The sequence below is a fragment of the Mesocricetus auratus genome, unplaced genomic scaffold (genome assembly GCF_017639785.1).
Source record: "Mesocricetus auratus isolate SY011 unplaced genomic scaffold, BCM_Maur_2.0 Super-Scaffold_100008, whole genome shotgun sequence".
NCBI lineage: Eukaryota > Metazoa > Chordata > Mammalia > Rodentia > Cricetidae > Mesocricetus > Mesocricetus auratus.
In genome coordinates, this window is record NW_024429192.1 from 83,447,451 (window position 1) to 83,472,621 (window position 25,171).

A 25,171-nucleotide genomic window follows, 5' to 3' on the forward strand; every position below is an offset into this window, starting at 1 on the left:
ATCACCCTAAGTGAGGTACCCCAGACTCAGAAAGACAAACACAGTATTTACTCACTCATAAGTGGATATTAGACGTAAAGAAAAAGATAACCAGCCTACAGTCTAAAACCCCAGAGAAGCTAGGTAACAAGGACCCTAAAGGAGACATTCATGGATCTCCCTTCGAGAGTGTGGGAAGAAAGGAGAAGAGAGGGAGAGGAGGAGAGGGGGGGAACATGAGCAAATGGGACAGTTAAGTTGGGGAAGAGACCGAGAGGGAGAGCAATGAAAGAGATATCTTGATAGAGGGAGCCATTATGGGGTTAGGAAGAAGCCTGGTGCTAGGGAAATTCCCAGGAATCCACAAGGAAATGTGTTTTTAATGTCTACAGTCAACCTAACTTTGCTGAGTCAGCACAACATGAAAAAATGGGGTTCACCTCACCCTTACTGTGCTAGCTCTGTCAACCTGACAGTCTAGTCTCTTGGGAAGTTTCAATTAGCCACAGTTTAGCTCAGATTGGCCTGTGGTCATATCTGCGGGGAATTGTCTTGATAGCATTAACTGACATGGGACAATGCAGGCCACACTGGCCCACGCTGTTCCCTGGTCAGGGGATCTGGACCTGTGTTGAATAAGAGGCTGAACACAGCAGGCACAAGCATGCATGTATCTCTCTTGTTTTGTTTTTCAAGACAGGATTTCAAGACTGGCTATTCTGGAACTTCCTCTGTAGACCAGGCTGGCCTCAAACTTATTTGCTCTTTATTCTTTAAGATGTATAAAACATCTCTCTGTGTGTGTGTGTGTGTGTGTGTGTAGTCAGGTACTTGCAAAGGTCAACAAAGGCCACTGGATCCCCTGGAGCTAGAGTTAGAGGTGATTTTGAGTCACTCAACATGGGAGCTGGGACCCAATTCTGCTCCTCTGAGAGCAGTTGTCAACCACAGTCGCCTTTCTAGCCCTCTTTCACCGTGACTGTGTGATGTGACCAAGTGCTTCGAGCTCCTACTGCAACTTCCCCACAGTAACTGACTATAACCTGGAGCTGCAACCCAAAATAAGTCCCCTTTCCCCTATAGTTTTTGGTCAAGTTATTTGATCACAGAAATGAAAATAGAAAAGTTGGTATTCATGTCCCTAAATGTCTCAAGAGTCCAAAGGGTGGAGGAGAGGGACTATTCATAAGGTAGGTGGGAAATGTAACTCAGAGCAAGAAGCCTATGGGGCTTAAGCTCCACTCTGAATCCCAGCATTTGGGAACCAAAGGCAGTCAGCTTTCTCTGAGTTGGAGATTAGCCTGGTCTACATAGTGAGACCATATCTTAAAAACACAACCAACAAAAATTCCTCAGACCCAGAGGATTTCATGGGCTCTGAAGATCAAGTTCATCCGCTAAGATGTGAGCCCTACAAGCTCAGGGATTTCTTTAAAAAGTTATTTACATGATATGTGTCTGTGAGAGGCTTGTACTTGTGTGCAGAGGCCAGAAGATGTTGTCTGAGCCAGAGTTACAGAAGTATTGAGCTATTCAATGTGGGTGCTGGGGATCAAACTCAGGTCCTCTGCAAGAGCAGCATATCCTCTTAATAGCTGAATAATCTCTCCAGACTGTAAAGATTTACTTTTAATTATGTTCATATTCATGGAAGTCTGTGTATAGCAGTGAAGGTGCCCGAAGGGATAGGAGACTACAAGAGTGTGTTGGATCCCCTGGAGCTGCAGTAACAGCCTGGTGTGAGCTGCCAGAAGCAAACCTGGGTCTTCTACAAGAGTAGCAGCAACTCTCTAACTTCGGGGCCTTCTCTCCAGCCCAAACTCAGTGATGGCCTGTTTGCATCCTGATTCACTGATGCATCCTCAGCTTACAGAAATGCTCCTACCCACACTGCAGGACCTCAATAAACACTTAGAGGATGAATGTGATGACAACAAAGGGGATAGCCAGACTGCTGGAGATGTGGAGTTCCAGCTACTCCAGAGGATACAATGTGAGTGTTCAAGGCTTGCATGGGCTACAAAACAGTTCCAAAGGCAGCCTGAGCAACTTATCAAAACCTTGCCTCAAAATTAATTTCTTTTCTTTTCTTTTTTTTTTTTTGGTTTTTTGAGACAGGGTTTCTCTGTATTGTTTTGAAAGCTATCCCGGAACTCGCTCTGTAGACCAGGTTGGCCTCGAACTCACAGAAATTTGCCTGCCTCTGCCTCCCGAGTGCTGGGATTAAAGGCATGTGCCACCAATGCCTGGCCTCAAAATTAATTTCTAAACAAGGGGAGAGGTAGAGCTGGGGATCTAGCTCACTGGCAAGATGCTTGCTTGGCATGTTTCAGGTCACAGGTTCAGTCCCCAGCACCACACACACACCAGTCACTCTCACTCTCAGGTCATATATATACCAAAGTGCCATCAAATACAGTCCAACACCAGTTTGTCTTTCAGATTAATTCATCAGGTATCTACAGGGAAATTACTAATTGTTTTAAAATATTTCCACATTTATTCAATGATCAGTAGCAAAATATTAATTTCCTAGTAGCTGTGGTTAAAGTATGCAGGAGTAATGGGAAGGGGACACTTTACAGATGAGGGTAGGATGTTCTAGTCCACAACAATAAGGCTGCCAAGAAAGCAAAATAAACAAGACTTTCTGAGAGAAGCCCTACCTGAGGTGGAGGGTGAGTGAGATCCCACACAGGGACAGGTTGGTACAAGATGTGGCACTTGTAACACACGTGCTTCGGGATACTTACAAGCTACTGCGTCAGCTTTGCTCACAAGCTCCAAGAGCTCACTGGTCCCAATCACCATGGCATTTTCAGAGCCAGGAGCACAACAGGTGCTTAATAAATATTTGCAAATGAAAACAGACATGAGGAGGGCAGGCCTGTGCTAATGATCTCGCAGGCAAGAGAGAGCTCTCCAAAAATTGAACTTCAAGGCTGGTCACATACCTCAGTCAGCAGAGCTGCCCACCTAGCATATACAAAGCCTGGGTCTCATCTCCTAAACAGCATACACCAGGCATGGCGGCACATTCCTGTAGTCCCAGCACTGGGAAGATGGAGGCAGGAGGATGAGAAGTTCAAGATCATCTTCAGCTACATAGCTAGTCTGAGACCAACTTAGATAATATGAGACCTTACCTCAAAAAGAAAAGAAAAGTGAGCTTCAAGCTGACAGTACACAACAAAATTCTGCCCTTACCTCCAAACTTGCTCAGGAGGTGGGTTTCCAAACTCCACTATGGGAGGGAAAAACCAAAACCCAAAAAACTGAAGCTCAGGATTGTGTTTCCCTAGAACAGGTGAAGGAAACTGTGGGCTCTCTGGAAGCTTTCCATACACCAGGCTCTGCCCTCCTCCTGCTTGAACACATTCTGCTGTCCCTCACTGGGCACTGCCCAGGCCACTTGGTATAACGAAAGTTATCCCCAAGACAGAGCTGTCACCATGGTAAGCTCACTGCACCGGAGGCTCCTGGCGATGCTGGGTCTTCTGGTGCCGGTTGAGGATGGACCTCTGGTTGAAGCTGCGGCCACAGGCAGGGCAGTGGTAGGGCTTCTCACCCGTGTGGATCCTCTGGTGCCTCACCAGCCGCTCCCCCTTACTGAAGCGTTTGCCGCACACCTGGCAGCCATAGGGCTTCTCCCCCGTGTGTGCACGCCGGTGCACGGCCAGGTTGGCATTCCTGCTGAAGCTCTTGCCGCACTCGCAGGTGTAGGGCTTTTCCCCAGTGTGTGTCCTGCGGTGCACCAGCAGGTGCTGCCTCCGGCTGAAGCCCTTCCAGCAGTCTGCACACTTGTAGGGCTTCTCCCCGGTGTGGCTGCGCTGGTGCACCTCCAGGTGATGCCTCTGGCTGAAGGTCTTCCAGCACTCACCACACACATAGGGCCTCTTGCCCAGATGGGTCCTCTGATGCTTGGTGAGGTACTCCCTCAGAGTGAAACCTTTCCCACACTCCACACAGCCAAAGGACTTCTCCTCTTCATGGGTTCGCTGGTGCCTGACAAGGTTGGAGCTGCGACTAAAGCCTTTTCCACATTCAGGGCACTGGAAAGGTTTCCAGAAAGAATTGTGGGTGTTGAGGGCATCCGGCAAGGGAACCCCATGCTGGGGAGCAGGGAGCCCAGGTAAACTGGTCCCAGAGCTCCCCGGTTCCTGCTCACAGGTACCCCCTGGCCCAGGAACCTGGATGGCTGCTTCTCCAAACCCATCGGAAGTCAACCCAACAAATGCTCTTTTCAGGTCTTCCTGCTGGGGTTTGGCTTCCTTCTCCTTGTTCCCAGCACCTGTGTGGCAAAGGTCAACATGTGATGTTCCAGCATAGACCCTCCAACTGCTGCTGTCCTGCATGCCCAGAAACCAGGTGCCACCCCGTCTCTGTCTCTCTGCTAGCTCCAGATTCCTGCTGTGACCTTGCAGCCCCAACCTCTGTCCCGCCTCCAGATGTGAGTGAGCAAGACCAGCCCCTTCCATACCCAGGCAGACAGAGACTAACTCCTATTGTAACCATACATTCCTATCTAGGGTTTCCTGCATGCCACAGGCCAGGTGGGTTCAGGCAGGCTAGGAGACAAGGCGTGGGCCTCGGACCACCATCCCCCAAACCTACAAAACATGAACTTACTTCTTTGTGGGGATCTGAGAGGAACTGAGATATCTACAGGCTGCCATCTCTCCTCTCCAGGCCACCATGGCTGCCTATGCTTTCAGGCTCCATCATGTTATCTATGGCCTTTTTTAATGCCGCCCTCCTCAGACCTGAGGCCTGTTCTCACTGTGATGCTGTGGCCCCCTGAAAAGGCATGTCTGAAAGGAGACTCGTCTCACTTCTTTTCCTGCCTTCCTCTCGTTCTAACAGTGACCACTCAAGGAACTTCATGCACTATGTCTTCTCCAAACGCAACCCTTTATCTTGGTGGTGGTGATGGTCTGGCTTTCTGAAATAGGGTCTCACTTTGTAACCCAGGCTGGCCTTGAACTCATGCAGTCCCGAAGGGGGGAATCACAGGCCTGCACACCATAATTAGCTTCCTAGTATGTCCCATTAACGGCTCCTTTTCTTTTCCTTTGGTCAACAACCTCAATACCTTTCATGTCCATGAACCCTGAACTCTGACCTTTCTTTACTCCTTACCACCTCCCTGCCTGATACTGAACTGCACCACAGATTTTAATACCCTCCCACTTAACGTTCTGCTGATTCAGACTTTCACCTCCTTCAAAATCTAAGTCAGTGGGGCTGGAGAGATGGCTCACTGGTCAAGAGCACTCGTGCAAACAGAGGCCCTGAGTTCAGATCCCAGCAAGCACAGAACAAGGCCAGTGTGGTCTCATGCCTGTAATACCATTATTGTGGGTGGCAGAGACTGGAAGATCACTAGGACTATCTGAAAAAGTCACTCTCCAGTCTGCCTTAAAGGAGTAAGACAGAGTGACGAAGGGAGAAACCCGATACCCTCTTCTTTCCTTTGGGCATGAGCACAAATGTGTGCTTCCATATACACAAGTGCACGCACGCGCGCGCGCGCGCACACACACACACACACACGCACACGCGGCTGCCACACATGTGTGCCGCAGTGGCTGTTCAGTAGCCGTCTGTTGGATGAACCAGGTCAAACGCTCCTCCTCTGTTCCTTTCCTTTCTCTCCAGCCTCGATTCCCGTTAGTCATGGGCACACTTCTCCAAGACTCACCCACACCCCCACACTACCTGTCAGCAGCACCATGGCTAGGGCAAGACTCTTAAACTACAGCTTCCAAAACTCCCTTCTCACCTGTGCAGGCAACAGTCTTACCTGGAAGGACCCCACAGTCCTGTGATTCCACGTACTCCCCGAAGCAGTCAATCTGAGCCGGGGCCACGTGCCTCCACTCCTCCTCAGGAAAAGCCAGAGCCATGTCTTTAAATGGCCCCAGACCCTGAAACAACAGGAGACTGCTGTAAAGAAAGCTGCCTCTGCAGAAGACTGGGATCAGTTCCCAGTACCCACATGACAGGTAATAACTGCCTGTAACCACAGTTCCTGGGGATCAGATGCCATCTTCTGGATTCTGAGTGTACCAGGCACACACGGGATACACATACATACATACATACATACATACATACATGCAGGCAAAACATTCATACACCTAAAAGGTAAAAATAAATGAAGAGAAAAAAGTAAGAACCCTAGAGCTGGTGAAATACATGGGATAAGGTGTTTGCTGCCCAGCAAGGTGACCTCAGTTCAGTCCCGAGAACTGCAATGGTGGGAGCAGAGAACGGACTGCAGCAAGCTGTCTCTGCCTTCTACATGAACACTGCCCACCACATACACTAAGTACATTTTAAAAAGGTGGGCAGCTTCAAAGACAGGCTCAAGCACAGCAAAGATAGAAGGAACTGGACTCTGGACCAGCTAGGAGAACTACCATCTCCAACAGCTTTAATGCAGGGTGACCAACATGCTCTGACCCTGATACGGTGGCTCTGCTTGTCCCCACCACCTCAGCATCCAGATGTCACCTGTACTCCCTCCTCAAGCCTGGAAGCCTGTGTCGCCCCTGCCCCCCAGGCCCCACCATAAGGCTCTGCTTTTCTAAAGAACTGTCCAGTAGGTAAAGCCTGACAACCCACAGAGGTGGAAGCAGAGAAACCACCGCACAGCATTGTCCTCTGACCTCCACACACGTAGTGGCACAGACAGACACATTCCCATCTTATACACATGCACACAAGGAGGATAAATAACACATTTTAGCTTAAAAAAAGAATAAAGCCATGTTAAATAAGCACAATGGAGTACGGTGCTTAGGAATAAGGATGAGCTGGCAGAGTGCTTGCCTAGCATGTCTAAAGCCTCAGGCTCCATCCTCAGTACCACACAAACCAGGTGTGCTGCTGCACGCCCATAATCGCAGCCCTCAGGATGTGGGAACACAAGGGTCGGGGAGCTTAAAGACATCCTCAACTACTTTTTCTATGATTTACTTTTGTGTGTGTGAGAGGGGCAGACATATGCACAGCTCTCAGGGAGGCCAGAAGAGAGCCTCAGCTCCTCCGAGCTGGAACTTCAGGAAGCTGCGATCCACCTGACATGAATGCTGGAAGCCTACCTTGTGTTCTGTGACACAGGAAACACTTTCAACTGCTGAGCCATCTCTCTGGCCCCATTAGCTACACATTGAGTTTGAGGGTAGCCTGGGGGACATAAGACCTCATCTCAAAAAATAAACAAATCAGCAAAATCTCCCAAATGGGTATGTTAGCTCACCTGGGATGTTGCTGCAAGGAAGCCAGCAGCAAGCTCTTGGTCTCTGGCGCTCACAGAGGGAAGACCTGGACCCGCATGAAGAATGGGCAGCGCTGAGTAGAACACAGAGAAGCATCAGGGCTGTTGTTGGAATTTCAAAAGCACCCCGCCTCAACACACACAATCTCAGAACCACAGACCACAAAAAATTACTTCAGAGACAGGCAGTGGTGGTATACACCTTTAATCCCAGCACTCAGGAGACAGAGGCAGGTAGGTGCATCTCTGAGTTCAAGGCCAGCCTGGTCTACAGAATGAGTTCTAGGACAGCTAGGGCTACACAGAGAGATATTATGGGGGGGGGGGTTGAGAGACAGAGAACAAGAATTACTTCAGTACTACAATGACCCACAGCCAGGAGTCTGGGTGAGAAAAGTACCCTAGCCCTGTCCTCTCAGAGTTAGTCATGCTCCTGAGACACTCAGGAGGATAGCTTTCTGAGACTCAGGAATAACGAAGTCTCATGCATCTCATGTGGTGTGTGGCTTGTCTCTCTACAACTAACTCTCCCATATCATCAGCATAGTTCCTACTGGTTCTAGAAGGGATATAAGGGGACAGGAGAAGAAATGGTAAGAGATCATGATTCTAGATATGCCCTGTAAAACCAGTCAAGGCGTGAAAATCCATTTCATCTGCTTCCTACCAGGGTAGAGGAGGTAGCCTGAAAAATTCAGAATTATACCTTACCAGTAACTACTTAGCCCAGTGCTGAGTTTCTGAAGGAGATGTGGGTGGAAGGGGCCTTCCATCCTCATCACTGGCATCTTACCTTGCTCCTGGAAGGCCTGTGTGCTGTCTCCAGGGCCCTGGCTCAGCTGTCCTGCAGTGCTTGGGCCAAGGCTTTGAACTCCTTCCCCCTGAAGTAGCCCCCACTCAGGCTTGACTTCTACAGGTCCCAAATGGATGCCTGATTGCCAAGATCCTCCGCCAAGGGCTGCGGTGACCAGTGGCTCTCCCTGGGCATGGCACGGAACCTAAGAAGAATCCCCATAGCAATTAGAATGAGACCTGCAGGAGGCTGTTAAAGAGAGCTGGATTAAAACTGAAAAAGCAAGGCTGGGGTGCCACTTGGTTGGTAGAGTGCTTGTCTCACATGCATAAAGCCTGGAAGCCCCAGGTTCCATTCCCAGCACTACATAAACCCTGGTATGGTGGTCCAAGCCTATGATCCTAGCACTCAGTAGAGAGAGGAGGGTCTCTCTCTCTCTAGGTTCAAAGCCAGCCTCATCTAATTAGTGACTTGCAGGCCAACCAGAGATATATAGTAGACCCTGTTTAAAAAAGAAAAAAATAGAAAGAGAGGGAAAGGAAAGGAGGGGGGAGGGTAAAGGAAAGAGAAGCTGCTGACTTGTTCCACATGAATGCTAAACTCTCCAAAAGTGAACTAGCAAATGAGAAACAGCTGCTGTACACAAAGTGGAACTCTGCAGTGACATTCTCATAGATACGAGGCCCTGCCTATTCCCTTTTCTTCTAGTTTTTAACACTGATAATTAATTTGACAGGATCTATAGTCACCCATGAGACAAACCTCTAGGCACACCTGTGAGGGTGTGTCTAGATTTGGTGAGTTGCGGCGGGAAGTCACACCCCAAATGCAGATGGCACTATCCCATGAGCTGAGGTCCTACAGTCAATCAAAGGAGAGTGAGGGCTGGAGAGACAGCTTGGCAGCTAAGAGCACATACTGCCAATCCCTAAAGAGTATCTTTTAATACATTCCGCTCTGCTCTTTTTAAAACTGCTTTTCTGTAACAAAGTGAAGCCACTAGTCTGGTTTTGCCTGAACAGAGGTTCTGAAAGGCGAATAAGGAATCCCAGGGTGACAGAGTGGGGTTGTGCCTAAATCCCAGGTGCCACTGGCAGAAGTATCGACATTAGCCTCTTCCCCGAGGGCACAAAGAACTCACAGTGGACCCAGAACAATCAAAACTGCTCTCATTGGATTTGAGGCTCACCAGTGGGTCTCTGACTGCCAAAACCGTGGAATCTGGCCCTCCTGCCCGCAGATATCTTCCCTAGAGATGGCTCTTAAAAAAACCTTCCTTGTGTATATGATGTGTATTTGTGAACATGTACGTGAGGATGGGCATGTGTGGAGACCAGAGGACAATTTCCAGTGTTTGTCCCCACCTTCCAATTATGATAGGGACTCTTGCTGACCCCTGTTGAGGATGCCTGGCTTCCTGGACTGCAAACTGCTGGGGCTTCTCCTCTCTCTGCCTTGCATCTCACCACTGGGAATACACATGCACACTACCTCATGTGGCTTTCCCGTAGGTCTTGGAGATCCGGGTCCTCACTGAGCCATCTCCTCAACCCGATTCCTCTTGCTAAAATTGCAGCCATTTCCCAGAAAGCTCCTTTGGGGGCTGGCAGAGCAGGTTCTGTCTGATCCACTCCCACCACTTAATCTTTCCAGTTTTGATTCCCACACAAACCGCGCAAGGCCCGGACACCCTCTTCTCACCCACCGCCTTGGCCTCCGGTGTGCTCTCCATCAGGTCCTCCACCATGGCCGCCAGAGCCTTGCCGCTGTCTGGGCTGTGTTCCCGGATCCAGGTGTAGAACTCTCGGGGCAGGATGGTGAGGAACTGCTCCAGCACCAGCAGCTCCAGGATCTGCTCCTTGGTGTGCAGCTCTGGCCTCAGCCAACGCCGACACAGCTCTTGGAGTTCCCTGAGGGCTTCCTGGGGACCTGCGGCCTCTTGGTAGCGGAACTGGCGAAACCTCAGCCGGAATGCCTCAGGACTTGAGTCCTCCCCTGCCCGGCCCCACGGCAGCTCCTTCTCCAGCTTCACCACCGGAGCACCCATCTGCTGCTGAAGATCTGCCATCTCCAGACGCTCTTTCAGCATCTTCAAGCTCCAACAAGACTGAGGGTGACAATAGAAAGGGCCCTTCTGAGAACAGAGGACACCTAGGAGGTCAGCCCACCAGCTCTGTGTCTATACCCGTGACTATTCTCAGGAAGCTGACACACCCTCAAAACCTTATCAACTGACCTGATCTTAGGTTAGTCAGGGTAGAGACAACGAAGCAAAGAAAATCAAGACAAATTCTGTGGTCAAAACCAACACATTCACTCGTGGGTTGACTGTGATGGTGTGCTCAGTCTAGACAAGGCCTCACAGGCTATTGCCACTGCTCTTGATTGCCATGTAACTAGATCGTAAGGCCCCACTGCTGAAGACACAATACATTTTGGTTGCAGGATTCAGAAATCAAGCTGGAACTGACCTGGGAATTTCCTATTAGCTAGTTTTCATAGTGCTGGAAGGTGCTATAGGCCACTGCAGAAGAAGAGGCACTGCTGGTATTACCTAGCAGTGAAGCCTGCACGCTACAATAACGAATAATGTGCCAGATAAGGTATGTCCAGTGGTGTAACAGTGGCACCAAGGTAACCAACTGCTTTCTCACTGGATTTGTGGCTTGCTCCACAGGAAGACATTCATGCCTGGTACTGTAAACCTGGCCAAAACCCACAGCCAAGGAGATTATGGACCTAAGGAAGAACTTACTGCTGTGGTTTTGCTAAAATAGACATGGCATCAAACCACCTGCTAAATATTTATGTTTATACCCACAGATTAGTAGTCAGGGAAGCTTCTTTCTGCTTACGGTTATTGCAGAGACTTTTAAATGGTCAAAGGGCTGAGAAGAAGTGACTGTTGAGTGTTCATCCCTAAATGGGACATCTGTGTCAACACCCCCACACAGCTCGGGCTCAGGGAACACAGTGGAAGAGGGGACAGAAAGAATGTAAGAGCCAGAAGATGGATGGGAAAGAGCGCTGTGAAATACTGTCTTCTGGACACAACATGGCCACTCCCATTATGAACCTGCTGCAGCCATGGTCACTTGCGTAAGACCTGCACAGGACTAAGCCAGCAAAATCAGTCAGCATCCCAACAAAAAAGGAGAGGACAGAAAATGGGAGTTTGGGTGCCCTTGGGGGGGGGGAAGGTAGGGTAAATACAGTCAAGATAGGGTGTATGCACGTACAAAAATGTCCAGATAATAAAAGCTGAGACACAGACAGGATATGCAAGAAACATATACAGCTGTCTCACTCCCCAAATATGGAAGGTTTAAAAAGAAGAAAGATGGGGCTGGAGAGACAGCTCGGTGATTAAGAGCACCCGCTGCTCATGCAGAGGACACAGATTCAGTTTCTAGCACACAGATGGTGGCTCACAACTGTCTGTAACTCCAGTTCTAGAAGGTCTGTTGTGTCTTCTGGACACTGTGGACACCAGGCATGCATGCAGTACACAGACAAATATGCAGGGGGGAAAACCCACCCATACACATAAAATAAAACATATTTTAAAAAAGAAAGAACGGGTAGGTGTAGTGGCACACATCTTTAATCTCAGCATCGGGATGAAGGGGTAATGTGAGTTCGAGGCCAGCCTGGTCTACAGCGTGAGTTCCAGGACAGCCTCCAAAACAATACAGAGAAACCCTATCTCGAAAAAAGAAAGATTAACAGCCATGGCAGGAGTTGCCTGTAATCCCGGAACCTGGCTTAGGCTGGAAGGCGGTGAGGTGCAGGTCAATCTGGCTGGACGAAAGGGAGATGAGAAACGGAGGGAGAGAGGAGGCAAGGGAAAGGGAGGGAGAAAATAACAGGAGGGAAGGGAACATTACACCTGAGGAAAAAGAGGCTGCGAAGCAGCTCGTAAAATGAGTCTTGTTTACTTCCCGGCGGGCAGGTTGGAGAAACAGGCCCCAAGCCCAAAGCGCTAAGGCGCTCGGATTGTGGGCGCAACTAGCGTGCGAGAGGCCACGACCTTCGGCTACAGATCCTATGGGATGTTTGTGTTTTTCTCTACCCTCCCCTTAAACCGACTCCAGCACTCGACTCTCTGCTGCATCGAGCTTTCCCGAACGTCCTAGCTATGGCCTAGCTCGTTCCGCCGGGGACCTGGGGGCAAGCGGCCGTCTGGCAGCCAGAAGGTGCCGCGTGGTTATTCTTCCAGAGACTGTCCGGCATCTGCGTCTAAAACGCTGCGTGTTGGGGCTTCTCAGAGTCGCGGGGTCAAGGTCTTCCCGCCGATCGTGGACACCCGGCGTTAGGCCCCCCGCCTGGCCCGGCCGCGTGGATCTTACCTGAGACCACGGCTGTGCGTGGAGAGGCGACCTCCGGGCCGCTGCCAAGCTGCCAAGCTGCAGCCTGCTCCGTCCCGACCCGCCCAGACCCGGCCGCGGCCTTGACGGACTGCGCGCTCGGCACCTGCCCCGGCCTGCGCGGACCGGAAGTGGGTGGCGGATGCTGTCAGGCAGGTGCCCTACCGAAAGGGCCCGTGTCCGGTTCCTCTCTAGGACTCTCGGAGGTCTCAGAAGGAGTTGTATCTCTATGGTCTGTCATGGTCAGTGCCGGCTCTCCATCTTTCTCCTGCCTCTACATGCGCTTCCATTTATTTTTTAAAAAATGAATCTCTACTAAAAAGGAGCTTCTCTGCACTAGGCTGAGAGATGCATTAGTCTATGGGTATAAACATAAATATTTTAATATTCTATATGTATTTATTTAGTGTGTGTCAGGACAACCTGAGGAGTCACTTCTCGCCTTCCACCATGTAGGTCCCACTGAGTCAGCTCAGGGGCCCTGAACATAAATATTTAGAAGGCAATTTGACAATATGTTGCTTAAGGAAATATGATGGTTAGTTTTAACTGTCACTTTACAATCTAGGATCACCTAGGAGGAGGCTCAGTGAGGGGTTAGACAATCCCTCCCTGTCAGGTTGGCCTGTGGTAGTGATGCGGGGAAGAGTCAGCCAACTGTGGGTAGCACCATTCCCTGGGTTTGGGTTTTGGACTGTGAAAGAATGAGAAAGGGAGCTGAGTGGTAAGCATACATACATTAGTTCATTTCTCCCTGCTCTTGTCTGTGTGTGTGATGTGAGCAGCTACTTCAAGTTACTGCTGCCCCGACTTCCCTACAATGAGGACTGCAACCTGGAATTGTGAATTAAAATAAACACAATCCCTTCAAAGTTGTTTTTGCTTGACAAGGTCTCTCTATGTAGACTTGACTGTTCAGGGACTTGCTATGTAGAACTGGCTGGCCTCAAACTCACAGAGATCTGCCTGCCTCTGTCTCTCTGTGCTAGGATTAAATACTACCATGCCTGGCTGTATGTTTGATTTTTTTTTGAGACAGGTTTTCTCTGTGTAACAGTCCTGGCTGTCCTGGAACTCTATGAACTAGGTTGGACTCAGACTCATAGAGATCCACCAGCCTCTGCCTCCCTAGGGCTGGGATTTAAGGCATGTACCACCACTACGTAGCTTAGTATTTTAAAATAACTAATATAACATAATTACTCTAAAAGACATGTATACTGGATTCTCTGGGAGAACAAAGATACATCTTGTGATAAAAGGGTTGTTTTAGAGCAAGTGACATTTCAGTTGGGATTAGACACAAGGGATTTTCCCTTTCAGGAAAAGACAGAGAAGGGTATTGGAACCAGGAACTGGTGCTCAGACCAGATGTGGTGGTACACATCTTTAATATTAGCGATCAGGAGGCAGAGGCAGGCAGATCTCTGTGATCTCAGTTCAAGGCCAACCTGGTCTACATAGTTTCAGGATAGCTAGAACTACATAGTGAGACCCTGTCTCAAAAATTAAGTAAATAAGCTGGACGTTGGTGGCGCACGCCTTTAATCCCAGCACTTGGGAGGCAGAGGCAGGCAGATCTCTGTGAGTTCAAGGCTAGGCTGGACCGACAGCCTCTGAAATAAAACAGAGAAACCCTGTCTCATAAAACCAAAAAAAAATTAAGTAAATAAGTAAACAAGAAATAAATAATAAAATGAAAAGAGACCAGTGCTTGAAAAGGCATCAATATGTGAAGGAGATGGTATGTTAGAAGAATTGCTGGTATAATTCGTGTGCTCCAAACTCATCAACGGAGGAGAGAAGCCTGAGCGTGGCAGTGTATGCTTGTAATATCAATAAACTCAGGCTGCCCTGAGTTATATAGTGAAATCAGATCCAGTCTGGACTGTATAGTGGGTTTAAGGCCAGTTTGAGTTACATAGAATGAGGAGAGGAAGAGAGACAGATGAGAGGGGGGAGGGAGGTAGGGGGGGAGAGAGGGAGAGGGATAGGGAGAGGGAGAAGGAGAGGAAGAGAACCCACTCACTCAGGAGGCCTATGACTTCAGGATGGGATGAGACCATGCTGACATACTGGTAGCTGACCTCACTGTCTCTCCAGAGGCACAGACTGACTGCAGGGCACAGACTTCCAGTGTCACAGCTGAATCAAAGCTCAGTCTTGGAGAAGGTCCCCTCTAATCATACCCAACCCTTCTCCCAAACTCATAAGAAATGTTTCTGGTACAAAGTCACCCTTTCATCCAGGAATGTAACTTTTGAGGTTTTGTTTTGTTTGTTGGTTTGGTTTAGTTTTTGTGAGACAGGGTTTTTCTGCATAGTTCTGGTTCTCCTGGAACTGGATTTGTAGACAAGGCTGGCCTTGAACTCAGCGGTCTGCCCGCCTCTGCCTTCCAAGTACTGGAATGGAAGGAATGTGCCACCACCACCCAGCTTGGAACATAACTCTTTAGTGACACTAATTCACACAACTATTATGATTCTATTCTTTTGGAAAATTCTGCTTCCTTTGATTATGTAATACATTCTCTCCTGCTTGCCTCTGGGTTTGGATTTTGAAGAACAATTCAATAGAGTGGCTCTCCTATTTTTAAAAGAAACATCTGCAAAAATAAAAAAGAACAAAAGATAAAAAGAAAGGCCTTGAGCAGCCAGTAGTTCAAAGAGGTCTGATCTTATTCCAGGAGCAACCAAGGCACAACCACTGCCAGTATGGAGGGGTAGAGGGTTAGCCCGACTTTCTGAAGCCCCTCCAAGGCAGCAAAGACTGTCAAGGTGGGGTATGCTTAGGCACTCACACAGACCAGGACAGAGCTCAGGTCTCCTGTCTGGATGACTGTTTCTCCCTTGAGTAATGTCTCCTGCACCAAACCCAGCTCTCCGCTCAGACTGTCCAGGTTCTCTCAGTAAAAGATCCCCTTGTACCTCTCAGTACTCTTGGGAGTGGTCAAGGAATGGAAGCAAAGGCAGACTGTGTCTTCAGAGAGCCAGATGCTACTCGGGTTATAGCAAAATCTTGGGTCAGATGAGATAGAGAGTGCTGGTTTCTGTGCCTCCCTGAGAGGGGACTTCTCCTTCTTGTACAAACCCCTGTATCTTTGGACTCACCCTCCATGCTGTCCCCTACGACAGAGAATACATTAGAGCTAAGATAAGAGACTGGAGAGATGGCTCGATGGTTACCAATCCTTGCTATTCTTTCAGAGGACATGGATTTAATTCCAATCACCTATGTATGATGTTTCACAACCATCTTTAACTCCAGACCCAGGGGATCTGGTGCCATCTTCTGGCCTCTTCAAGCACCTACATGTATGCATGTGCACATTGACAGACAGGGAAGGAGGGGGAGAAGGAAAGAGAGGGAGAGAGAGACTGATTGGGACTCAAACATATATACACAATCTTTTTTAAAAATGGGTCCATTTTCATGCCTGGTACTCATGGAGGCCAGAAGTTGGCATCAGATTCTCTGGTATTAGAGTGACATATGGCTGTGAGCTGCCAAGTGGGGAGCTGGGAATTGAACTTGGGTACTCTGGAAGAGCAACTAGTGCTCTTAGCTACTGAATCCTCTCTCAAATCCCATAACAAAAATCTTTAAAGTTGAGGCAAATGATAACTTCTTATTCAGTGTTATAGAAGATCACTGAAAACACCAAAACTTCATTGCCAGGTGGATGACAATGTTAACAAAGTTCGAGGATTCAAGTTTGGATCTCCAGCACCCATGATACAGGCAACTCACCCACAGTCCAGCAAACAGGAGACAGAGACAGGATCCCCACAAGCAAGCTGGCTAGCTAGACTGGTCAAATCAGCAAGCTCTGGATTCAAATGGCAGGCCCTACCTTAATATTTAAGGTGGAGAGAAATCAAGGAAGACATTTGTCATCAACATTTGGCCTCCACGCATACATCTGTATTTCACGCAATACACACACACACACACACACACACACACACACACGCACGCACGCACGCACGCACGCACGCACGCACGCACGCACGCACACCATCAGCAGCAACAGCAGCAGCAGCAAAAATTCAAAAGATAAGGGCTAAAGTCCAGGATACTTACCAGTCACTAGGAACAGAAGAACACCAAAGCACTATATATAGAAGGCCACTGCATAGAGACTTGCATGGGGCCGGGCTTTATCCTCAGACTCTGAATTTCAAGGGAATGAAGCAACAAGGTCATGAAGGTACAGATCCCTGTGAGGACCCAAGGAAGCACCAGTCTCTTCCCAGGCTTCTGGCTTACCTTAGCCCATGTGACTCCTTAACTCCTTCTTTATCCCTTGCCCCCTCCAGAACAATAGTCCCACCACATGCCTCTCTCTTCCTCCCCAGTTCACCAAAAAGCTGTGTGCCTCATCTCCCAGGGACTCATCAGGGATTGCTGTGCAAGTACTCTCTGTGTGGGTACCAACATCATGGTGGGCCCTCTCTGTGTGAACTTGGGAGAAAACTCAACCTCATTTTCCTACTGTAAGGGTTCTGCCTCCTCTGTTGGCACAGGAGCATCCCAGGGAAAGGCCTTTCTCAGTCTTTTAAAATGTAAAAAGGCCCTAAGGGACAGGAGTAACCTCTCATTCACTCTTTTTTAAAACTTTTTTTCAAGTATTGCTTTATGCCATATTCTTTGACAGCCACTGGAGCAGACAGGTGACCCCAAACCAAGAAGACTGTGAAATGTTCTCTTGAAAAGCCCAAAGAAAAGGCAAAATAAGTTTGGAAATCCTGGGGCCCGGCAGATAACCCAATGCCATAAGTACCTTGACACCAAGCCTGATTCCCAGGACCCACATGATGGAAGGAAAAAACAACTCCCAAAAGTTGGCCTCTGACCTCTGTAGTGCTGTGGCATTTGCATGCCCACCTACATATGAAAGTGCACAGACACATACTAATAAATTAAAATGCAATAAAAATTAAGAGCCAAGAATGGTGGCTCAGCACTCAGGAGGCAGAGGCAAGCAAATCTCTGTAAGTTCAGGGCCAGCCTGGTCTATATAGCAAACTCCAGACCAGCTATAATTACATAGTGAAACCCTGTCTCAAAGTGAAAAAATAGATAAATTCAGAGATGGTAAGTAGAGGATAGGTTGGTTACTTCAGAGAGAAAGCAAATTGGGCAACATTCCTAATGCTTCTGCTCACACCACCATCTGCCCTCCAAACCCCTCCCAGGGCCCAGCTGAGGATGAGGACCGCTTGGATCCATGAGGAAACTGATGATGGCTGATATCACTTTGGACTTCCTGGTCTTTGGGAAGAGCTCAGATGCGAAGACACCATGAAGAAGGTACTGAAGAAAGCCAAGATGACTGCAGAGAGCAGGAAGACACGACCCAGATTGGTATGAATTGCAGAGGGAGGGCGAAAGAGCCAGGGCTGCAGCTGAAGACCCTGCCTGCCATAGAGCAGAGCCCTCCGGAGTCTGTCCCACATGACCCCAGGGGCTCCAGCTGCATCTGCTGGTCCCAAAATGTGGCGTTGGCCCTGCCACTCCCCCAAGAATCCTTTGCCCTTGTTTTGTTCCCGACATGGAAGGTTATAAAAAATAATTGAAATTAAGAACGTTGGCCACTGAAATCATTCATGAGTTGCCTTTTCCTTTGAGATAGGGCCTCGTGTATTCTAGCTGCCATCAAACCCACTATGTAGCTGAGGATGACCTTGAACTTCTGGTCTTCCTGCCTGTACTTCCTCAGTGCTGGGATGATAGGCATGCCCTACACTCTGCCATATGTGGTGCTGGATATTGAACCCAGGCCCTCTGCACGCTAAACAAGACTGTGTTGACTGGGCTACATCTCCAGCCCCCTCTCATCACTTCTTAACTTATTACTGTGGGAGTCTGGTTGTATTAAATCTTGTGGGAAAATTTTAGACTTGGAGGGCCGGCATAGCGGCTCACACCTATAAATCCCACTCAGGAGGCCGAGGCAGGCAGATCTCTCCGAGTTCAAGGCTAGACTGGTCTGTGTAATAAGTTCCAGGCTAGCCAGGAATACATAGTGAGACTGTTGTCATAAAGAAAACTATGTGAAAACTTGTGATTAAAGGTGCCTGCCCCAGGCCTGACAACTTGCGTGGGTGGAAAGAAGGCCGGGGTGATACTACTGATCCTTTAAGAAGCAAGGGAACCCCCCAACACACATCAAAGATTATTCATCCCTGCTGGCTGTGGTGGCTCCCCACAAGCCAGTTCATATTGGAAGCACAATAAGAAGAGGTGGTGTGGATGGACCATAATCAATGGAAGCACAATAAGAAGAGGTGGTGTGGATGCACCATAATCAATGGAAGCACAATAAGAAGAGGTGGTGTGGATGCACCATAATCAATGGAAGCACAATAAGAAGAGGTGGTGTGGATGGACCATAATCAATGGAAGCACAATAAGAAGAGGTGGTGTGGATGGACCATAATCAATGGAAGCACAATAAGAAGAGGTGGTGTGGATGCACCATAATCAATGGAAGCACAATAAGAAGAGGTGGTGTGGATGGACCATAATCAATGGAAGCACAATAAGAAGAGGTGGTGTGGATGCACCATAATCAATGGAAGCACAATAAGAAGAGGTGGTGTGGATGCACCATAATCAATGGAAGCACAATAAGAAGAGGTGGTGTGGATGCACCATAATCAATGGAAGCACAATAAGAAGAGGTGGTGTGGATGGACCATAATCAATGGAAGCACAATAAGAAGAGGTGGTGTGGATGCACCATAATCAATGGAAGCACAATAAGAAGAGGTGGTGTGGATGGACCATAATCAATGGGATGATGGTGTGTGGGAGCATATGGCAGGACTCAGTAGTGCATCAGACTCAGTTTGGGAGTGGTCAGGCAGTAGAGGTCTTCACTGATATGGCTGAGAGGAGCCAGGCCACAGAGACCTATGCACATCTGTCCCTGCAGAGCCCAGGAGGGTTACCTACCCACTTTTGGGCTTCCATTCCCTGAATGTCATCAGCCTCCAGATGCACGCCCTAACAGTAAGCCTCTCCAAGGAAAGGAATTTCTTCCTTACTCCCACATCCTTCATCATCTCCCAGGGGATCATGCCAATTGGCCCAGCTAGGGTCACAAATTCATTCCACTCTGGTCAAGGAGTGTAGCTATGACCCGCATGGCATGTGAGCTACACTCCAGTGACCAGGGAGCTAGGATCACCTGAGAAGCCAACACTTCAAACCACAGACCCAGGGAAGAATAAGCAGTGTTTTTTGCTTTTGTTATTTATCTGGGTGTTTGTGTGTGGTGTATGCATGCCACGTGTGCTCCTGTGGGAGGGAGTGCATGCACCGGTGCAGGTGTCTCCCTTGTGTTCATTATCATCATCATGTGACACAGAATCGCTCTCATCATGGACACCAGGCTGGCCTCAGATTCAGTTTCACGTGGGCTGCCTTCTCAGCACTGGGGTTAAAGGTGTGCACCACCACACCTGGCTCCATCTTATTTTTTTTTGACAAAGCATCTCACTGAATATTGAGCTCAGCATTTCTTCTAGAGAGGCTAAGCAGTGAGCTACAGGTGCTAGGATTACAGGTGTGTGTCACTGTATCTGGTTTTCACATGGGTGCTGAGGATCAGGCTTGGTTGGGCAGGTCCTCAGACTTCAGCAGCAACCACTTAACCACTGAACACTCTCCCCAGACTCAGATCTGATTTTTACAAAGCTGTGTGTGAGGGTAGGAAGTGTGTATATGTCACATTTGTGAGTGCATGAAATGTGTATGTCATGTGTGTGAGTGTGTGAAGTGTGTATATGTCATGTCTGTGAGTGCATGTATACAACTGCCATAGCACTCATGTGGAGGTCAGAGGACAACTTGGATGTCAGTTTTAATCTTCCATCTTGTGTTAGGCAGGGGGTGAGCTTCTGGGGAATTCTCCTCTATCCACTGAGCTTGGAGACACTGGCTCTATGTCCATCTTTTCTTTAATGTGATTTCTAGGGATTTGAACTTAGGTTTTCACATGTGCACAACAAGGGCTTTACTCTCTGGGTCATATCCCTGAGCCCTGATCTGATTTTTAAAATTGTGTTTAAAGCACTTGAGGCCAGAAATGATGGCCAGTTCCTAAAAATAGAAGCCCTTAGAAGGTGGAGGCAGGAGGATCAAGAGTTCAAGGTCATCCTGGGCCACACAATCAGACCCTACTTCAAAACAAACAAAAAGTTAGAAGGAAATAGATTACCCCTCTTAGATACCCAGAATAAATATATTTTAATTACTTAATTAGTCTTATTTTTGTGTATATGTATGTGTCTGCCAGTAGGAAGAAGGCATCAGATTTCCTGGAGGTGGAATTGTAAGTTGACTGATGAGTTCCAAGAACTGAATCCAGGTTCTCTACAAGGGCAGCAATTTATGTTAACCACTGAGCATGTCTCAGCCCTTTAGAATAGCTCCAACAACACCATGCCCAACACAAGTACTTTCAGAAACTCCGTGTGTGTGTGTGTGTGTGTGTGTGTGTGTGTGTGTGTGTTTGCTTTTTTTATTTACGATAGGATTTTTTTTCTGAGACAGAGTTTCTCTGACTGACCTGGCTGTAGTCCAGGCTGGCCTTGAACTCAGAGATATCTGCCTGTCTCTTCCTCTGGAGTGCTGGGATTAAAGGCATTCCCCATCACCTTGAATCGAGGTAGTATTTTTAAACTTTTCGTGTTGAATTCTGTATAGTTGTGTATGTGTGTGTGTGTGTGTGTGTGTGTGTGTGTGTGTATGTATCCCATGTCTGTGACAAAGCACACTTGGAGATCAGAGGACAACTTGGGAAGTTTAATTTTTCCCTTCACCACAGAGTCTCAGAGATGGAGCACAGGTTTTCAGGCTTGGCAGCAAATGCTTTTATTCATTGAGCCTTCTGTCTGGTGCTACTTTTCATCTTGAGACAAGGTCTCAAGTAGTCCAGAATGGCTTTCAACTTACTGTGTATCCAAGAATGACTATGAATTTCTGATTCTCATGCCTCTCTTTACCTTCCTGGTGCTGGGATCACAGGCCTGAACCAGCAAGCAGTTTATGCTGTGTTGAAATGGAATTCAGCATCTCTCCTGAAGCAGGTCAACAATGTGCTAACTGAGCTGTCCCCAGACCTACAAGCTCCTTGAATGACTAAAATATGTACAAAGGTAAGTGCTCAAAAATGAGGGTAGGCTTGAAAAATTAGTTTTAATCAACTATATGTCACCTTGCTAAAATGCTTTTTTCTTGGCAATTACATACAGTGAATCTTTATTAGGATGAAATTTTTGTTAGTCTAATTTGAACTTCAGCCTTTTCTAATATCAGATCTTGAAAATTGAATAAGAAATAGTTAGGTATGGTGTTTCATGACCCAGAACTAAGAGGCAGATCCTGATCTCTGTGTGCAAAACCAGTGTGATCTAAAAAGCTGTTTCCCATGTTGCTCCTCACATAAACATGAAATAAACATGTACTTGTCTTTAGGAAAGTGTGACAGCTGATTTCATGTATTAATTTCCTGGACTAAGGGATGCCCAGATAGTCAGTAAATTGTCCTTTCTGGAGATGTTTGTGAAGGTGTTTCTACAAGGGAATAATGGTTAAACCCATAAACTTCATAAAGATTTTCTCTCACATTAAACACACACGCCCACCGGCAAGCATGCAAGCACACACACACACACACACACACACACACACACACACACACACACACACACGTGCGCGCGCGCACGCACACACAGTGTGCATGCAGTCACTCAGAAAAGTGTGTAAAGGTGAGAGAGGGCTTCTGACCCACCCACCAGGCAGAAATCTTAGGTTTTAGTGATGAAACAGCGGGGATAAATGGAGGGGAAAGGTCAATTATTCATATTTATTATGCAGAAACAGCGGCTATCAGTTGTTGGGCACTTAAGCTGGCCTGTCATTTACCCTCAAGTTCTTCTTTTACTATGTGCCAGTGCAGACACGCAGGGGTTGAAATCTGCACCTCAAACCAGAACCCAGTCATCTAACTAGACTCATTCAGGCCAAAGGAAGACATGGGCAAAAGAGGCAGATTATACTTTACACCTCAAGTTATCCATTTACACTTTATAAAGTGCTTGTCCCTTTCAAAGTAAGAGTCAAGGGAAAAGTCAGCAAATTAAATTCCAGTGCTCATTAGTTTTACTTTGTTTTGGTCCATGAGAAGATTAAAAAAGATTTTTTATGTGTATGGTGTTTTGCCTGCAAGCATGTCTGTGCATCACATGTGGGCAATGCCCATGGAGGTCAGAAGAGGGTGCCAGATCTCCAGCAACTGGAGTTAGAGCTGTGAGCAACTTTGTGAGTGTTGAAAACTAAATCTGTGTGGTGATATCTTGCTTGTACAAATAAAGCCTGCCTGAAGTACAGAGAGGATGGAGCTTGCCACTAGCTAATCATAGACGTTTGGAGTTCTGCACAGACAGACAGGAAGTGAGATAGCTGGGTGGAAGCAGGAAGTAAGATGGGTGGGCACAGACAGGAAGTGAGATGATTGGGAGAAGAGAAGAATTATGAGGGAACAAACAGGAACTCGCTTTCTTGTCTGCTGAGAAGCAAAGCTTGGTCCTTCTCTCTAGTGTTTTTTCTATATCTGACTCAGGGTTTTTATTATTTAGACCAGTTTAGAACTCCTTTTTACATTTTGGCGCTCAACATGGCCAGGACATTAACAGCAGGACAGGGGCAAATTGCCCCACATGGGCCCCTGAGAAAGCCAACAGCTCTTGTGGACTTGCTCAGTCAAGTAAGCTGCGCCTGAGTCCCCGCTCCTGCACTCCACTCGGTGCCATCGGCTTACACTATGTCTAGAACCTTTTTCTCTGTGTTCCGTGCCTTGACCCAGCCTTTATTTTGACTAAAGGGACACGTCCCACACCTCGATATTTCCAGGAGCCAGCATACCCGATCCAGTCCACACATCCTGATCCATGACTGGCAGTCAGTGCACTCAGGTTGGTCCTTTTTTCCCTTTCTCTTTAACAAAAATCCATTAGGTTTGGTCTTGTATGGGTGTTTGCTTAGAATCCAAAGTTTGGACAACAGTCGGACAAGTCAGACCAGAGCTTCAGCGTCATTGGACTTGCTCTGCAGCACACCTCTGACACCTGCTGGCCAAATATCATCATTGCAATTTAAGTAAGACCATAAGAGGCAAGGATGACCTTCTGAGGATTTGAGGTAAATTACTGGATATTTTTGCATTTTAAACTGGTAAATAAATTAATAAGTTCGTTAACTACTGCCACAACAATGGTGGATAATATCACCACCCAGGAATTTAAAACCCTTTTCGATTCTACTATGATGGAATTTTAAAAGAGATATACGACCTACCTGGGATGTATACACTCTTAACCATAATTGATATTAGCTTGGTAATCCATCATATCCTTAAGGAAATTGTTTGATAATAGAGCTAAGAATAAGGAACTTATAGTAATAATACAGAAGTTACAGATTGGTAATGAAAGCCTAGCAAAAAGGATTCATACAATTGAAATTGACAATCATAATTTGACAAACAGAATTCATGGTAATGAACTCTTAACAGAAAAAAATCATTCCATGTCTAAGAGTAATGACAAGCTTGCAGATAGAACATGGTTTTTGGGAGGCAATCTTCATGCCATCCAAATAATCTCCAAGGATAAGAATATTAAATCTCTGGATTCATGCAAATGATGAGAACAAGAAACTGACTGATTTAATGAAATCATTGGAAATTTTTGCTAATACAGAAAGTTCAAATGCTTAGAAAAACAATGGTGAATAAATTACAGGCCACAGAAAACCTTAAAACTGATATACCCAGGAGTTAAGGTGCAAACAAAAGAGAATAAAAAAGATTTAACATCACCAGAACCTTCCAGAATCAGAGGTGATTTACCAAAGCTCATATCACCATTATCACCTGCTATGGTCTATTTTGTTACTACTTCTCAAAAGCCAGCAAATATTGAACACCCAGTGTGGAAGGCCCCAAATAAGGATAGCATAATAGAAGCCATCTTAATATTCCTACTGTATTCTTAGAGACTAACACAGTTAAGTTTCTGTTTCTCAGTGCCTGCCTATCCTCCTGTACAGCACATTTTCAAGGCCTGCAGTCCAGGCTCTCGCAGCTGCAGACTTGTGTCCTTGGAACATACCCTGCCAAGGAAAACTTCTGCTCCCCCGCCCTTCTGCTACCTGCCTTACTTAAGCCCTGCTGGTACTTTCAATAAACGAGACTTGATCAGAATACTGTCTTGTCTCTGTCTCTTGCGTCTCTTGTCCCCCCATTCTCACTCCCTCCCCTAGTGTCCCCGTTGACTGACCCCGTGGGCTGAGGCAAGTGGCGCCCAACACGAGGCCCAGATAATAGGGCATCAGAGAAGAACGTCGCTGAGGAGGGCCGGCCATATCAAAAAGAAAAGAAATAGAGGTAGTTGCAAGATGGGAGCCTGCCACAGCAACAAAGTGAGCGACAATATGGGACAACATATGAGTCAACATGAATTGTTTGTTGAAGGCCTCAAGAAGGCACTTAAGGTTGGAGGGATTAGGCTTAAACACAGGATTTACAAAAACACCAACCACAATTTATGTTGGAGAGGTTGTGGTGAAAGGGGAACACGCCTCCACTGCTGGTGGGAGTGCCAACTTGTACAGCCACTTTGGAAATCAGTATGGAGATTCCTCAGAAAAATGGGAATAAACCTACCCCAAGACCCAGCA

At 47.4% G+C, this 25,171-nt stretch overlaps 1 protein-coding gene and 1 long non-coding RNA gene across 2 annotated transcripts; one reads left to right on the forward strand and one right to left on the reverse strand.

Moving 5' to 3' along the window:
• Positions 1–2,456: 2,456 nt before the first annotated feature.
• Positions 2,457–12,537, reverse strand: Zscan25 (zinc finger and SCAN domain containing 25). Its single transcript, XM_005079910.4, has 6 exons — positions 12,404–12,537; positions 9,760–10,161; positions 8,055–8,259; positions 7,244–7,335; positions 5,783–5,906; positions 2,457–4,270 (listed from the first exon to the last, which is right to left on the reverse strand). Exons 2-6 carry the CDS (start codon positions 10,141–10,143, stop codon positions 3,441–3,443), a joined length of 1,635 nt encoding a protein of 544 aa, XP_005079967.1. The 5' UTR covers positions 10,144–10,161; positions 12,404–12,537; the 3' UTR covers positions 2,457–3,440.
• A 3-nt stretch (positions 12,538–12,540) lies between these two features.
• Positions 12,541–24,628, forward strand: LOC121142039. The gene is made up of 5 exons (XR_005879063.1): positions 12,541–12,663; positions 17,620–17,788; positions 21,458–21,588; positions 23,449–23,632; positions 24,519–24,628. It is a non-coding gene; the product is annotated as an uncharacterized LOC121142039 (long non-coding RNA).
• The last annotated feature ends 543 nt before the right edge of the window (positions 24,629–25,171 follow it).